The sequence below is a fragment of the Enhydra lutris genome, unplaced genomic scaffold, assembly GCF_002288905.1.
Source record: "Enhydra lutris kenyoni isolate GAN:26980312 unplaced genomic scaffold, ASM228890v2 scaffoldscaffold58, whole genome shotgun sequence".
Taxonomy (NCBI): Eukaryota; Metazoa; Chordata; class Mammalia; order Carnivora; family Mustelidae; genus Enhydra; species Enhydra lutris.
In genome coordinates, this window is record NW_019154142.1 from 7,139,964 (window position 1) to 7,155,827 (window position 15,864).

The 15,864-nt window shown below is 38.3% G+C and overlaps 1 protein-coding gene across 2 annotated transcripts in view; it reads right to left on the reverse strand.

Annotated features, from left to right (window-relative positions):
- Window positions 1-15,864, reverse strand: part of LOC111158338 (AFG1 like ATPase) — a 236,522-nt gene that overhangs the window by 53,600 nt on the left and 167,058 nt on the right. For both annotated transcript variants that reach the window (XM_022520315.1, XM_022520316.1), the window contains one exon: window positions 12,203-12,285. In XM_022520315.1, the coding sequence (XP_022376023.1) occupies window positions 12,203-12,285 (83 nt within the window). The remainder of the gene's footprint in view (window positions 1-12,202; window positions 12,286-15,864) is intronic.

The window sequence follows — 15,864 nt, forward strand, 5'->3', positions numbered from 1 at the left end:
ACCTTATCAATAGAATGGACAAGAAAAACAGGATCATCTCAATAGACACAGAAAATGCACTTGTCCAAATCCATCACCCTTTCATGATAAAAATACTCAGTAACTAACAATAGAAGGGAAAGTCCAATATAATAAAAGGCATCTGTGAAAAACCCAGAGATAACATCATAATTGATGGTTAAAGAATAAAGTCTTCCCTACTTAAGGTCAGAAACAAGACAAGGGTGCCCATTCTATAATGGAATATGCCACTTCTATTTAGCATTGTACCAGATATTCTATGCAAGTAAATCAGACAAGGAAAGTATAAAAAGCATCCAGATTGGGGAGGGAAAAAAGCATCCAGGCTGGAAAGGAAGGACTAAACTATCTCCATTTGCAGAAGAAATGATCTTTCTTATATTTAGAAAGACCTAGGGAATTAGAAACTATCAGGAACTATAAGAAACTATTAGAACAAATAAACAATGTCAGCAAGGTTGCAGGCTACAAGATCAATATGCAAAAATCAGTTGCATTTCTACATCATAGCAATAAAGAAACCAGAAGTGAAATCAGAAAAACAATTCCACTTAACACCAGCTTTAAAAAGAATAAAATATTTATGAATAAAACAAACAAAACGAATTATAAAACTTTATACATTGAAGACTATAAAACACTGTTGAAAGGAATTACAAAAGACCAAAATAAATTAAAAGATAGCTGTTAAGGGTTGAATTGTGTCCTCAAAAATGTTAAACACCTAACCTCCAATATTTGTGAATGTGACCTTATTTTGAAATAGGATCTTTGCAGATATAATCAAGATGAGGTCATACTAGTTTAGGATAGTCTCTAATGCAATGACTGGTATCCTTATATGAAGAGGAAATGTAGAAACAAAGACACATAGGGAGGATGGCATATGAAGATAGAGGCAGAGATTGGAGTGATGCACCTACAAGCTGAGGAATCACCAGAAGCTACAGGAAAAGCATGGAACAGATTCTCTTTCAGAGTACCCAGTGGGAACCAACCTGCTAACATCTTGATTTTGGACTGCTAGCCTCAAGAACAATGATAGAACAAGTTTCTGCTATTCCAAGACACTCAGTTTGTGGCACTTTGTATGGTAGCCCTAAGAAACTAGTAAAATACTTCACGTGGATGAATCAGAATGTTTGATACTGTATTTCCCAATGTGATTTACAGATTCAATACAATCCTTATAAAAATTCTAGCTGGCTTTGTGTTGTAGAAATTGACAAGAGGATTGTAATATTCTTATGGAAATTCAAAGAATACAGAATAAGTCAAACAATCTTGGGAAGAAAAAAAAAGAAGACTTCTTGATTTCAAAACTTACTACAAAGCTATAGTAATCAAGAGAGAATGACACTGACATAAAGATAGACAAACAGATTGATGGGATATAATTGAGACCTTATATTTACAGTCAATTAATTTTCAACAATGGTATTGCTATATAATTCAATACAGAAAGAATAGTCTTTTGAACAAATGATACTGGGACTACTAGATATCCACATGCAAAAGAATGAAGATAGACCACTATATCACATCACATAGAAAAATTAACTCAAAATTAATCAAATACCTAAATATAAGAGCTAAAACTGTAAAACTATAGATGAAAACATAGGTAGAAATATTCACAACCTTGGATTAGATAATGGTTTCTTAAATAGGACACCAAAAGTTTGATAATGAAAGAAAAAAATAAATTGGACAACATCAAAATTAAAGCTTGGGTGCTTCAAAGGACATCATCAACAAAAATAAAAAGATAAACCACAGAATATGGAAAATATACGACAGGGGATCTATATCTAGAACGTATAAAGAACGCTTAAGATCCAATAATGACACAATTTTAAAATGGGCGAAGTATCTGAATAGACTTTTCTCCTGAGAAGATACACAATGGTCAACAAGCAAATGAAACAATACTCAATGTCATTACCCATCAGAGAAATGCAAATGGAAACCACAATGAGATACCATTTGACATTCGCTAGGATTGTATTTGGGTTGGATTGTTACCCCAAAAAGATATGAAGTCCTAAGTCCAAGCACCTCAACATGTGCCCTTATTTGTAAATAGGGTCTTTATAGATGTAACTGGTAAAGTGGGAGAGCGCTTAATCCCATATGATCTATACCCTTATGAGGAGACGCAGAGCAGGACCATGCGACAATAAAGGCAGAGACTGGATCGACTCATTTGCAAGTCGAGGAACACCACGTACTGATGACAAACAACAGAAATGAGAAGAAGTAAGGGCAAGATTATCTCTAGAGGTTTCAGAGGAGGCAAGGCCCTGCTGAAAACTTGATTTTGGATTTTTTGCCTCCAGAACTGCAAGTCAATACATTTCTGGTGTTTTAAGCCACCCAGATCATGGTACTTTGTAACAACATCTCTAGGAAACTAAGGCTACAATAACAGAGGTAAGGACAAGCAATGTCACAGATGTGAAGAAACTGGAGCCATCATACACTACTAATAGAGATATAAAATGGTACAGCTGCTTTGGAAAACAGTCTGGAAGTTCTTCAAAAGACTAAATGTAGAACTAACCACACCCAGAAATTCCTCTTCTAGGTCTACACAAAAGAAATAAAAATGTAAGTCCACAAAAAAAAACTTGTACACGAATGTTCACAGCAGCATTATTTACAATAGCCAAAAAGCAGAAACAACGCACATGTCCATCAGCTAATGAGTGGACAAATAAAAGTTCTAGGGGATATAGCTCAGTGGTAGAGCATTTGACTGCAAATAAAAGTTCTATATTTAATGGGATATTGTTTGGCAATAATAATATGAATCCTAAAAAAATTATGCTAAGAGAAGGAAGGCAATCACAAAGGAACACATCTTACATGATTCCATTGAAATGAAATATTCAGAATGGGTAAATACAGAGAGGAACAAAGTAGATTAGTGGTTGCCTGGGCTGGATGGTGGTTGGTTGAGTGATAAAAACATTCCACAGTAGACTGGTTCTGGTTGCATAATTCCGTGAATATACTAAAAGTCATTAACTATACATTTTAAACGGGTGAACTATATGGCATGTGAATTCTATTTCAATAAAGCTATTAAAAAATAAGTATAATATCCTTATCACACCTAACAAAGCTACCACTAATTCTTCAATGTCATGACATACGCAGTTAGTGCGTGAATGTCTCTGATTGTCGTTTCATACTGTTTTTATTTTTGCTTTTGTCCCTACAGTTTGTTTGATTCAGGACCTACGTAAGGTCCACACACAGAAATTGGTTGCTAAGTTCCTTAAGTCTCTTTTAATCTATAGGTTCTCTCTCTTCTTTTATTTGTTCAAGAAGCAAGTTATTTATGTCATTAAAAAAATATGCAGTCTACATTTTAAAGAATATATTCCCGTGATGTTATTTAACATATTCCATTGCTCCTTAATATTTCCTGTAAATGGATCAAATTCAGGTTCCATTTCTACTGCAATTATTATAGAACTTAAGATCATTAACTAGTTCCATTAAATGGTGATGGTTTTACAAAATGGTGATATTCTAATTCTTTCACTCTTTTTTCATCTGTTATCTAGAAAACATCTATAAAGATAACCATCCCTCATCAACTATTTTGTTATACTAAAAATCAGTTCTTTTAAAACAGGCAGGAAAGATACTTGATTCTTTTATTTACCTGTTTTCACGATAATGGACTGGAAACTTACACTTCAGATGTGACCATAATGAAGTAACAGGGCCCAGATTTGCCCTCCAACCTTAAATAACTACAAATTGTCTAAACTATATGAAACAATGTTTTTTCAGACACTAGCTCACAGAAAGCACAGGACAGTGATCCCTGAGGGAAAGAAAACAAATGAGATGAGCTTCCAGGCTTCAGAAGAGGAAACCTAATCAGATCCCAGTGGTCTCTGCGTTGAGAAAACAGATTCAGAATTTGGGGAGGCCATGGCAGCTAGTTTTTGCAAGGCAGAATACTGAAGAGAGAGCTACACCCAAAGACAAAGGTTCCATGATCTGCAAAGGGTCCCTCACAGGTCTTTGAACTGAATACTTATCTGTCCATGCATGAGAAGAAATGACTCAAGGCCAGAGGCGGGCTATGCCACTGGTGAAGCAGAGCAAAGAACAGAAAAATGGATGACTGTAATTGTCACCAGGAGGCCTGCCATTTGAGAGTCAGAGTGCTCAAAAGTACCCAATGAGAGGACTCTTGGCTTCATTGTCTCCTGTACCCCCAGGCCTCTGGAATGGGGTGGTAGTAAGGGGGCGGGGAGAGAGGTTGGGCCAAACAAATAAACAACAACAAAACAGCACTGGAATCACATAGCATTACTCTCGGAGCTCCTAATGGCCAGAAATAGTTCATATTTCCTCCAGTCATAGTAGATAGCCCTACTAACACATGGAGCATTGAGTAGAGTCCTCAGAAGAGTATTACTTCGCTAGTGGGAGTAATTAACCATAGAATAAAAATTACTCTGGTCCCACTTTACAAAGCTTAGCCTTGAAAGGATACAATTATTTCCAAGTGACTTAACTGTGTCCTAGAACAAAGCCCAAATTCACAATATTTGGCCTTCAATAAAAATTAACAGGCATGCAAAGAAGCAGGAGAATATAACTTCTAAAAAGGATAAAAACCCAGGAACCTATGTGGCTCAGTTGATTAGGCATCTGACTCTTGATTTCTGTTCAGGTGGTCATCTCAGGGTCCTGGGATCAAGTCCCATGCCGGGCTCCACACTCAGTCAGGAGTCTGCTTGAGGATTTTTTTCCCTCTCCTCTGTCCCTCCTCCCACTTGCATACACTCTCCAAAATAAAATAAATAATCTGTAAAAATAAAAAGGATAAAAATCAATCAGTAGGAATAGACCCCAAAATGACATATATGGTAGAATTAGGGGGCAAAGACATTGAAACGGTAATTATAAATATTCTCTGTATGTTCACTAAGCTAGAGGAAGGTATGAGGAATTTTTTTCTTAAGATTTTATTTATTTATTTGAGAGAGAGCAAGAGAGAGCAGAGGGAGAAGGACAAGCAGACTCTGGGCTTGATACCAGGATCCCATGAGACCTGAGCCTAAAACAAACGCTTAACCAACTGAGTCACCCAGGCACCCTAGAAGGTATAAAGATATTAAGAACAGAGAAAGAAGATATAAAGTCTTCTAGAAGTTGAACTTCTAGAAACAAAAACATACCATGTCTGAGATGAACAGTACATGCAATAGGATTAACAGCAGATTACACACTGCCAAAGAAACTACCCAAAATGAAATAAGATTGAAAAAAAGATTAGGGGAAAAAATGAGCAGAGAATCAGGAAGCTGTGAGACAACATACAGAGGTCTCATATAGGTATAACTGGAGTCCCAGAAATTGGAGAGGGGGAGGAGGGACAAAGTATGTTAAGAAATAAGGAATAAAAACTCTCCAAATTTAATTAAAACTATAAATTCACAGATCCAAGAAGTACAACCAACCTTGAGAAAAAGAAACAAACAAACAAAATCACACCAAGGCACATCATAAACAGACAACTTAAAACCAATAACGAAAAGAAAACTCTAGAAGCAGCTAGTGAAAAGACATCTTATGTAAAGAAGGACAAAGAATGATAGATTTCTCATTAGAAACAATACAAGTCAGAAGATAATCAAGCAACAATATTTAAAGTACTGAAAGGGAAAAAAAATCTGTCAACCACAAATTTTCTAGACAGCAAAAATGTCTTTCAGAAATAAAAACAAAAGACTTTAGAGACACATGAGACATAAAAACGATGAGAACATTCACCACTAGCAGAATACCACTACAAGAAATGTTAAAGACTTTCAAAAGGAAGGAAAATGAAACCAAATGGAAATTTCAAACTATACAACAGAATGAACAGCATAAGAAATGGTATCCATCTAATGGTATACATATAAATGTAAAAGAATTTTTTTATTTAAAAAAATCTCTAAAAGTTTGTTGACTGTTCAAGCAAAGATAGTAACACCAGGGGCGCCTGGGTGGCTCAGTGGGTTAAAGCCTCTGCTTTCGGCTCAGGTCATGATCCCAGCATCCTGGGATCGAGCCCCAGGTCATGATCCCAGCGTCCTGGGATCGAGCCCCGCATCGGGCTCTCTGCTCAGCAGGGAGCCTGCTTTCCTTCTTCTCTCTGCCTGCCTCTCCATCTACTTGTGTTCTCTGTCTGTCAAATAAATTAAAAAAAAAAAAAAGATAGTAACACCATATTGTGTAGTATATAACATAAAATACATATAATATTACATAATAAAATACATAATTACATAATAAAATGTAGGGCTATAACAGCACAAAGGCCAGGATACTGAAAATGGAAGTACATTGTTGTAGGGTTTTTATATTGTACATCAAGAGGTATAATGTTACTTGAAAGCAGACTATTATAAGTTAAAGATGCTTACTCTAAACTCTGCAGCAACCACAAAAACAAAAACAAGAAGGTATAGTAAATAAGCTGATGTGAGAGAAAACGGAATCTTAAAAATGAAATAAGCCAGAAAAAGAGGTAAATGGGAAGAACAGAAAAAAAAAATGTTATCACCAAATCCAACCATACCAATAAACACATTAAATTTAAATGGTTTGAACAACCCCCCTTAAAGAAAGAGTATGTCAGATTGCGTAAAAATAAATTCCCGACTATGTCTTGCTCACAAGAAACCATTTTAAGTAGGACACAGATAAGTTAAAAGCAAAAGGATGGGAAAAAATAGATCATGGAAATGTGAATTTTTTAAAAACTGATGTAGCTACATTAATACTAAGCATAGCTTTCAGAGCCAGATGTGCAGAAAAAGCAATCAAAATATGTATAGTGGGAGGGTATAAGCCTCCCTTCTCCCCCACCCACCTACCAACCCAAGAATGACAAAGGTGACCTGATGGGCTCCTTATCCTGATCAGGTGCTACTTTTGTCAGCTAATGGGCCCTCAAAAAGCCTTACAACTTCAAATGAAAATATGCTATGTCATCCTCTGTTTTTGTGTCACTATCACCATATAGATATATTTCTATATCCTTTGCTGCTAAACACATTTTACATTCTTTAACTTATGTGCTATTTTCCCTTCAATACCATCATTACTCCATTGTGACACCATGAAAACTAGTATCAGAGTAGGAATAATATGAATGTAATAGACTCTAAAAGATGCATGAGGGAATTCAGGGAATTAAAGGGAAAAGAATATAGGGGACCCATATTTGGCTTTCTACCATAGAATCTTTGTTATAGATGATGAGAGAAAAATTGTTTCAATGGGGTATGCACACAGCTTGCCACAGGACTCTGGGCAGGCAGGAAGATGGAACTGAAACAGTCTAAAAGGAAAGGAACTAGACTTGACAATTTCCATTGACTCGACAAATTTCATTGGCAGATGCTTCAGAGGTTCTCCAGTGGGAACTAGAACAGGAAATGACCGACCAGGTTGGTACTCTAACTGGTAAGAAAAACTAAGACAGACACTGTAAAGTCCAATGTCTAAGACATAAACACCTGGAATGGTAATGATGGGGGTTGGTGTTGGGGAGAAGGTCCCAAGATGTCCTAGAGACGCTGGTGAACTAGAAATGGGGAACTTCCAGGCAGAAGACAGATGTCTGCCAATGTTTTAGGTATGAAAAAATGTGACAATTGAGTTAAGAAATATTTTTTTTAAAGATATTTTTTATTCATTTGACAGAGAGAGAGAGAGAGAGAGAGGTCACAAGTAGGCAGAGAGCAGGCAGAGAGAAAGGAGGAAGCAGGCTCCCCACCGAGCAGAGAGCCTGATGCGGGGCTCGATCCCAGGACTCTGAGATCATGACCTGAGCCGAAGGCAGAGGCTTTAACCCACTGAGCCACGCAGGTGCCCCGAGTTAAGAAATATTTTAAGTTTTCATTGATCTGGTTCTCTCAGTTGAGGAAGGGGGAGTGTGTAGGGACTATCATAGGAAAGAAACATGAAGTTTTTAATTGTGGGGATGTTTTAACATGTATGAGCTCCAGTCTTTGTTTTCACAGACCTTTCTTCTAAAACAGAGCTGTGTGGTGTTGGCCAGCAAACTTTTTTTTTTTAATATTCAAAGATATATTCTCAAAAATTATTTTCTGTTTGGAGTAGATATTTCCCAAGTGGAGATTAAGAGTACTTCAGACATAAAACTTCAATAGGTAAAGGTAAAAAGAAACTTCTTTTTGAGATCGGCTCAAAAGACAGGTGAATATATGTACTGTAAAAAGCCAGGCAAAATATGTGAGTATTTGGACTTTATCTAAAAGTTGTGACAAATTTTTAATCATTTCAGTATGGCCCATAGTTCCCACATACATGAAAGTGAAATGGTCTTGAGATAATTTAACTGAAATATTCCATAACTGAATAACAGGTTCAGATATAATTTTGCATAAGCAGTGGATGACTCAATGGATAAGAGCCAAAAGAAATAAAAGGAGAAAGCCGGGCTTCTTTAAGGTTAAAAGTCTGGTCAGTGTCCCTCCCCTATTGGGAGAAACAGTCCAAAATGGGTCTCTCACTCATCTGCGCATCTTGCCAAGCGTGCCAAGAATGCGTGGCCCCAGCCATTTCTCAAGGTTGTATTTGGCACAAGAAACCTTGAGGGACAAGACAATGTCTCCCTTGAGATAAAAAACAGGATTGCTTACTTCTGGCTATAAAATGGTAGATTCCCCAAGCTCAGAGTTCCTGTCCTATACTACAATTCATTGTCTATGAAGGTATTCATCTGGGCCCTTGCCAAAACTCCCCGTGCCCCCGACAATGGAACCACAGGGCAAGGAGGGCACGGACACAACATGTTCTCCACACCAAGGGTCATAAAATCCTTTGTCTCTGACCCAGGTCTCTCTTGCTTCTGCCAGCATCCATGAAACAGTAACAGGCAAACCTATTAGCTGGTAAGTTGGGTAAAATCAAATCTAGGCCCAATACCTTCCCCCCATCCCTTCTGGTTCAGTTTAAAGTCTTCCACTGCAGCCATGGCCTTTGTGCTAGCGGTGGAGTACTTTGAGGGGAGCATGACAAATATATGGTATTAGAATAGGAACCCTCTCCCCACCCCCAAGCCCTACTTCCTTCAACAAACTTAGAAAAAGAACCTGTACTACTCGTTCCTGAATGAAAAAGAAAAAGAGAAAAGAACAAGGGAGAGCCCAACATGGTCTGATCTCCTCTCACCATGAAAAAACCATAACTCTTCACAAAAGTGACAGCAAAATAGCCTGGGGCAACATCCCGTGGACCCCCTCAGCAGCGGTGTTTCCTGTCTGAAAAGAGAGTCTCGTTGCATATAGAAAATGAAAACCTCCACTGTCATCAGCCCCCAATTAGAGAACTAATTTGAAGCAGTGAAATTCTCTGGAGGGCATGGGATACGGCCACCACTAGCAAACACCAGGCAGTTCAAAAAAATTACTCATCCAAGCCCCCACCCAAATGCAAACAGGAAGCCCAATACTTAGTTGACCTGCTTAGATTTTGGCAAACCATATTCCCCACATGGGATGCCTACTGAACCCAATCCACCAAGCAACAAGGAAGAGAATAACATCGTGCTCATGTCTGGGGTGATCATGCAGTTACCACAGAATAAAAAATTGGACAATCATGGGGTGTTTTAATTTCTGCAAAGTTCAGATATCTGGGCTTAAGCTTTCTGTCATTTGTAACCTGCTAAATTTCAAGTTTCTGAGTTTGTTTTGTATGAGATTAAGAACTTCGGATGAGCCAAAAACATCTGGAACTTATTTTATAAATATACTGTAAGATTTCTACATCTAATGTGATGTAAAACTACAACTAAAATAGATTACATACAAACATATAATGTCACATATGAATTAGTTATTTTGCAACCCGGACAATCTTATGAACCATAGAAAGTGTTCCCATGTGAACTTTTTGGGTACGTTGTAAGATCTCTGATAATTCTTGATATTATTTGGATTGTGTTTGGCGACATTCTGAATTAGCTTTTGGAAAGTTTGACTAATAAAATACTGAATTAATGAATATTTCTATTTCATTAAAGATCATATGTAGGATTCTGCTTGTATGAAATCCTGAGATAATGCTTCATGTTCCCCCGGAGGGAAGCTAGAATTTTGTTTTTCTTTTCAGACAGCTGGGCGGTGGGCAATGAGATGGGCAAAGGAGGAATCTGAACTTGTATGTTCAGGTACGAATTGCCAGATGTTTAGGCAGAGGGTAGTAAAGAGAAACACACGTTGTAATAGGGCAATATATAGTATGGGGCATTAAAATCTGTTATGGGGGAAATTAATTAAGCTTCCCTAAAAGAACAAGAGCAAAAGAAACCTAATTAAATCAGAAATGTTAACATGACCCTAGGAAATTTTGTCATGAAAGAAGTTCTTCCTAAGGACTCCTGTGAAACAATATAAATTACAGCCTTAGCAAATAGTATTCTCCCACTCCCAAGGGGATTTTAATTCCTGATTCTCCTCAGGAACACGTATCTGCCTTACCGCTGAGTGAGCTGTGCCTTTAGGTTCTCTAGTTTTGATTATCCGATTATAGTAAAGCTCTTTTTGCTGTTAAATACGCAAACAAAACCTACCTTCCTTGAGGATTAAATGAATACATATATTTTTAAGAAAGTTGATCCAGAGTGCCATTCCTGGACTCTGGGTTGCTGTTAGCTGTTGTTTTCCTCCAGTGAGTATTTTAAATACAAACCTGAATTTCATTGTGTTAAACTGCACTTTAGCAGGAAAAGGAAGAAGCAGCCTCAGGGAGAAGGTCAGAGAGAAAATGGCTATCCTCCCAACAAAAGCAGCTTTCCACATCCTGTAAATTCCACTGAGACCTCTCCAGCAGTAGGAAACAAATCTCATGATGTAGACCCAGACTACCATCCCAACTGAAGGAACTTCCCATTAGGAAAATGTTTTAATTCCTCCACATAAGGATACATTTTGTGGGAAAACGGGGGACAAAGACTGCCCCCTTTGAAAAAGAATGCAGAGAATAGTAAGAAGCTAATTTCTAGGTACCACACATCGGGAATATCACGAAATTGGTAGCAAAGAATCAGGAAAGACTGCAAATATCAGAAAAATTTTAAAAACCTGCAAATATAAACATAAAAGGAACAGAGGGGGAAAAGTCCAAGCTAAAGCAGAAAGAAGTGTTATAAGAATTTTTTAAAATTATAAAGTACTTTAAAGACAAAGTACTTAAGGGCACATGAAGAACCTTCTATAATAATCATCAGAATCTGAATAATAAACTGAAATTGTCCCCCTTGGTACACTGTAAAGCATGCAATTTTAATTATGTGATTTTTCTAGCTAATTTCTGCTTCAAAAACAGTAAAGTACTTCTGCTTACAAGGTGGCAGAGACAAGAACTTTGCTGAACCTCTTTTGTCATCAAAATTTAAATTAGCAGAAACATGCCTTTGAGTTAAATCACAATTAGCACTTAGACCTATTTATTGAGAACCCACTATGTGCCCAACGCTGGCGGGATACGCTAAACAGATTACATTTGTAAAGCACTCGTCCCTTTTCAGGTTCTCACAAATGACATTTTAAAACCAACTATTTGTTTGTCAGCATTAGCTACACGTGCTGAATACATCTATTATTATAAATAGCTCCTACTCAGGAGAGCCTTTGTTTTGAAAGGATAAAATATATCCAGCTGTACTTGTGTATATATATTTTACATAGTTATGTACGGAAGTCAGTCAACAATAATAAATACAACAGACTGTCAAACAAAATAAAACAACAATTTTGGGGGAACCGAAATGGCACATTTGTCAGGAAATGTCCACAAATAATTAATTACTTTCTCACAATAAAGATATTCTCTTAATCCTAGAGTCTCGTAAGAGGATCTCATTACTTTCTAACCATCTGTCATCACTCCTCCCCAAAAAACTAATTAGGGTTTCATCCAATCACACATTATAAATCATGCAAATGTGGATGGCAAAAAACACAGTTTAGAGAAGTTAACATTATAACATTTTGTATTCTAAGAATCACAGGCTTCAGAACTAGCCTTTCCTGCTCTAATAATTACCCTACTTATTTTTCTTAACTTTTCCTGATTAATTATTCGATATTAAACTTAGAAAATTACATTTAAACAAAGAAAAACTTACAGATAGTAGAGTTTTCCTGCAGCAGGAAGTTCCCTTTTCCGGTAGTCGATCCCAGAATCGAGCTGGACCGTATTACAGTATTTCTGCAACCCAGAAACACAAACAAGTCGTGGCTCAGAATTATGATCTCTTGGCTATCCTTTTTCTTTTTTTAATCTTTGAACTTTTTCCTCAGGAAAACAACGCGTTTAGGACAAAACAAGAGACGTCAAGTAAGAATCATAAAAGTTGAACATTAAATATACACAAGCCCAAAGAAATCAGTTCAAAAAAGTGAAGATTAGCAGCATGCCTTTCTGAAACTTTGCTGTAACAATGCTAACTGGCAAATTCCCCACCTGATGGCATTACATTAAAAAATTTTTTAAACCCCAATTTCTGTTACCATTACGTAAGAAGCTATCAGAAAAAAATAACTCGTGTGTCTTCAGCATCACAATGGGAGAGAGCTGGGCCTGAACATCGTAGCCACATTTTAAACCAAATGCTCTTACTAAAGGGATGCTTTCTGTATACCTGCACTTCACTCATAAGTGACCACCACTGCCCATATCCTGTAGAGTCCCCCACCTCCAGCCATCAATGTCTTTAGAGTTCTTTCCTGCTGCAGACCCTCCCTTCAGCCAGAGTCCTGTGCTGTCCTTCCACTCTCCCAATCACTCTTTCCTTTCCATCTCCCCCCACCCCGCCCCGCCCAGGCTGCACATGTGCATGGAAACTCACACACCACACACACACACACACACACACACGCTGAAACTCCTCCTGTAGAAGCTTATGAACTTTTGCTACACCTATCTCGGTCAGTCGGCTTTCTTTTTAGGGGGAAGGGGGGGCATATATATTATATATTATAGACACATATTCATTCCAGTAGAACAATGGTGAGCAAGGGTTTTCAGAACAATTCAAGAAAACATTTACAGGCTGATCTTTTTGTTTTCAACCTAAATGAAAATTGCTTTATGAAAATTCATGAGGAAAAATTGTATTTTAACAACTTCATTACCTTTATTAGTGAAAAACTGCTTTTTTGGGCCAAGGTAATTGTGGCAAACTGCGTTTTCCAAAGATGGCTCCAGTAATCTCCCCATGCCAACATGCTGTGATGTTGCTATCCCAACCATCAGGGAGTGGGGTCTGTGCTCCCCCTCCCCCGAATCTTGTGACTAGGCAAGAGGATGCTCTGCGATAGTACCCTATGTGATCATCAAGGCAGCTTCTTACTCGCTAGCTGGAACACTTGCTCCGAACCCGGAACTGTAAGGAAATCATCAAACTTACTGGAGAGAGCTCAAAGCAGCCCATACAGAGACTTGGCCTGGAGGGGCCCCGAGATGACATGAAACAGAAGTGTCGTCTGACCAGTCCCCAGCTGCTCCAGGTGTTGCCACTGCGGTCCTAAGGGAGCCGGAATTGCCAGCTGAGGCTTTCTCAAATCCCTAACCCATGGAAACCAGGAGAAATAATGAGGCAATGTTGTTTTAAGCCTCTAATATCTTCAGTCATTTGTTACACAGCAATAGATAATCTGGGCACACTGGAAATGTGGCAACATTCTTCCTCTCTGAAAGTGCATCCTGGGCTGAACTGCGACCCAAGAGCCGAGGGCTGTTTATCCGCTGCACTGCAGGGAAGAGACTGAGCACAGGGGCAGGGAGAATACATTTTCCCCCTTCCGTCTAGAGCTGCTAAGTGGCTCAAGAAGGGAAAATAGGGCAATCAACCATCCCCCTGGGACTGAGGGGTTTCCCCGGATGCAGGACTTTCGGTGCTCACATCAGGACAGTCCTGGGCAAACTGGGACAGATGATCACTTTAGGAATAACCCAGAAATCTAGACTGGAACGCTGGAGTATTTTGATCCCAGTGTCCTGGGAACGAGCCTAGCGTTGGGCTCCCCGCTCAGCCGGGAGTTGGCTTTTCCTCCCTCCCACCACTTGTGCCCAAGCGCGCATGCGCAAGCTCTCTCAAATAAATAAGTAAAATCTTTTAAAAAACGAAATAAAATAATCCCTGATGGTCCTCTAGGGAAGTCTGCAAAACAGAGCTTTTGAACCATACCTGTGACAAACAACCCTTGGACCTAACAAAGTCATGCCACCCTACAATGCTAGACCCGAGCAGCCGGTGGGCCTCCCTATATAGACCCCCCTGCCCAGCTCACCATTCCAAGTGGCTCAAACCCACTCCCCAGGCCTCTCTCTCGGGCCTGTAACCCATCTCACCAGAAAGGAATACGGTATAGCTCAAATACACGCACACGCATTCCACTCTCCTCTTGCCTCAGATCTGGTTTTTTTGGTTCTGTTTGTTTGTTTTTATGCTATAGCCGTGTATCTCTCTTCTCAACTTTGAGTAATGTACCAAAATTGGGAAAAGAGAGACCTCCTCCCCTTTGCCCAGGCTTTTGGGGGCCCAGCCACCCAGGACAGGGAGGAGATACTCTTGTTTTAGCTAGCAGTTCAAACTCTGTCTCCGAGAGAAACCTGTCCGGCCGCCATAAGGGCCGGTATTTCACAAGCTAGTCGTACCACAGACAATACAATAAATCGCACGGCAATATATTCATGTAAGCATATTTACCCAGGCTCTCCATTTCTTTTAAACCCACAGTTTATCTTACATGACCCAATATTCCTAATTTAGCCAAAATTTTTTCTTCTTTATTTTTTTGCTATTAAAAAAATAAGACTAATGGAAGTTATACAAGCTTCAATTTCTCTTTCTGGGTAACTAACTTCTCTCTCATAGGAGTGATTAAGCCCTACTGAATGATTGCATTTGTACATTCACTAATCACCACCAAGGAATACCTAATCAGCAGCAAAAAGAACTACAACCAAAGCCCTCAGATTTTAGCTCTTAATTGTCTGAAAAATACTAACACTCCGTTTATACTTTTAAAGAAAAATAAACCTCAAATTTTCAGATTTTATTCACTGAAGCTAAGTTCTTCAGAACACTTTGCAGAAGGATGGAGGAGGGTGAAAGCTAAGCTATTTCCAAGTTGATGAATCTAGTCACAAGGGCATGATTTAATTTCCTAATTTCCAGGGATAGTTGCAAGACCTGTGACCTCTTATCACCGTCCAATTGCAATGAATAAAACTAATCAGCTACCAAAAGAAATTTATTTTAAAATAGTTTGTATATTTACATATACAAAGAACAAACACAATTGTACAATCTAAAAATGCAATTAGGAAATTTGGGGAGGAAACAGAGGGAGGTGAACACACCCGTGGTATATGCATGAGTGAAAGGCCTTGACTTTGCAAAGAAAAATGTGCTACTAAAAGAACCATTTTCTAGCAGTTTGCATTTTCCTCAAGATCTATTGTGTGTATTTTTAGCAACTATGAATAGTATCATCAGAAAAATAGCCATCTCACAAAATAACTTTATATAGCTTCTAGTCTGGCTTTTCCCTTCCAAGTTGGAACAAAAGAACAATAAATATTGGGGAGAAAATCCTGTAAAACCACAACATATTAACCTCGTAAGCAAAGACTGAAATAATGAAGTCTTGACTACCTTAAATACTTTATTAAAAAGTAATATTGCTTACAATGGAAAATTTGGAAAAAGAGAAAAAAACACATAACTCAAAGTTTTATGTCTTATCTAAGTGATTATATTGAATAGGAACTTAAAAGATA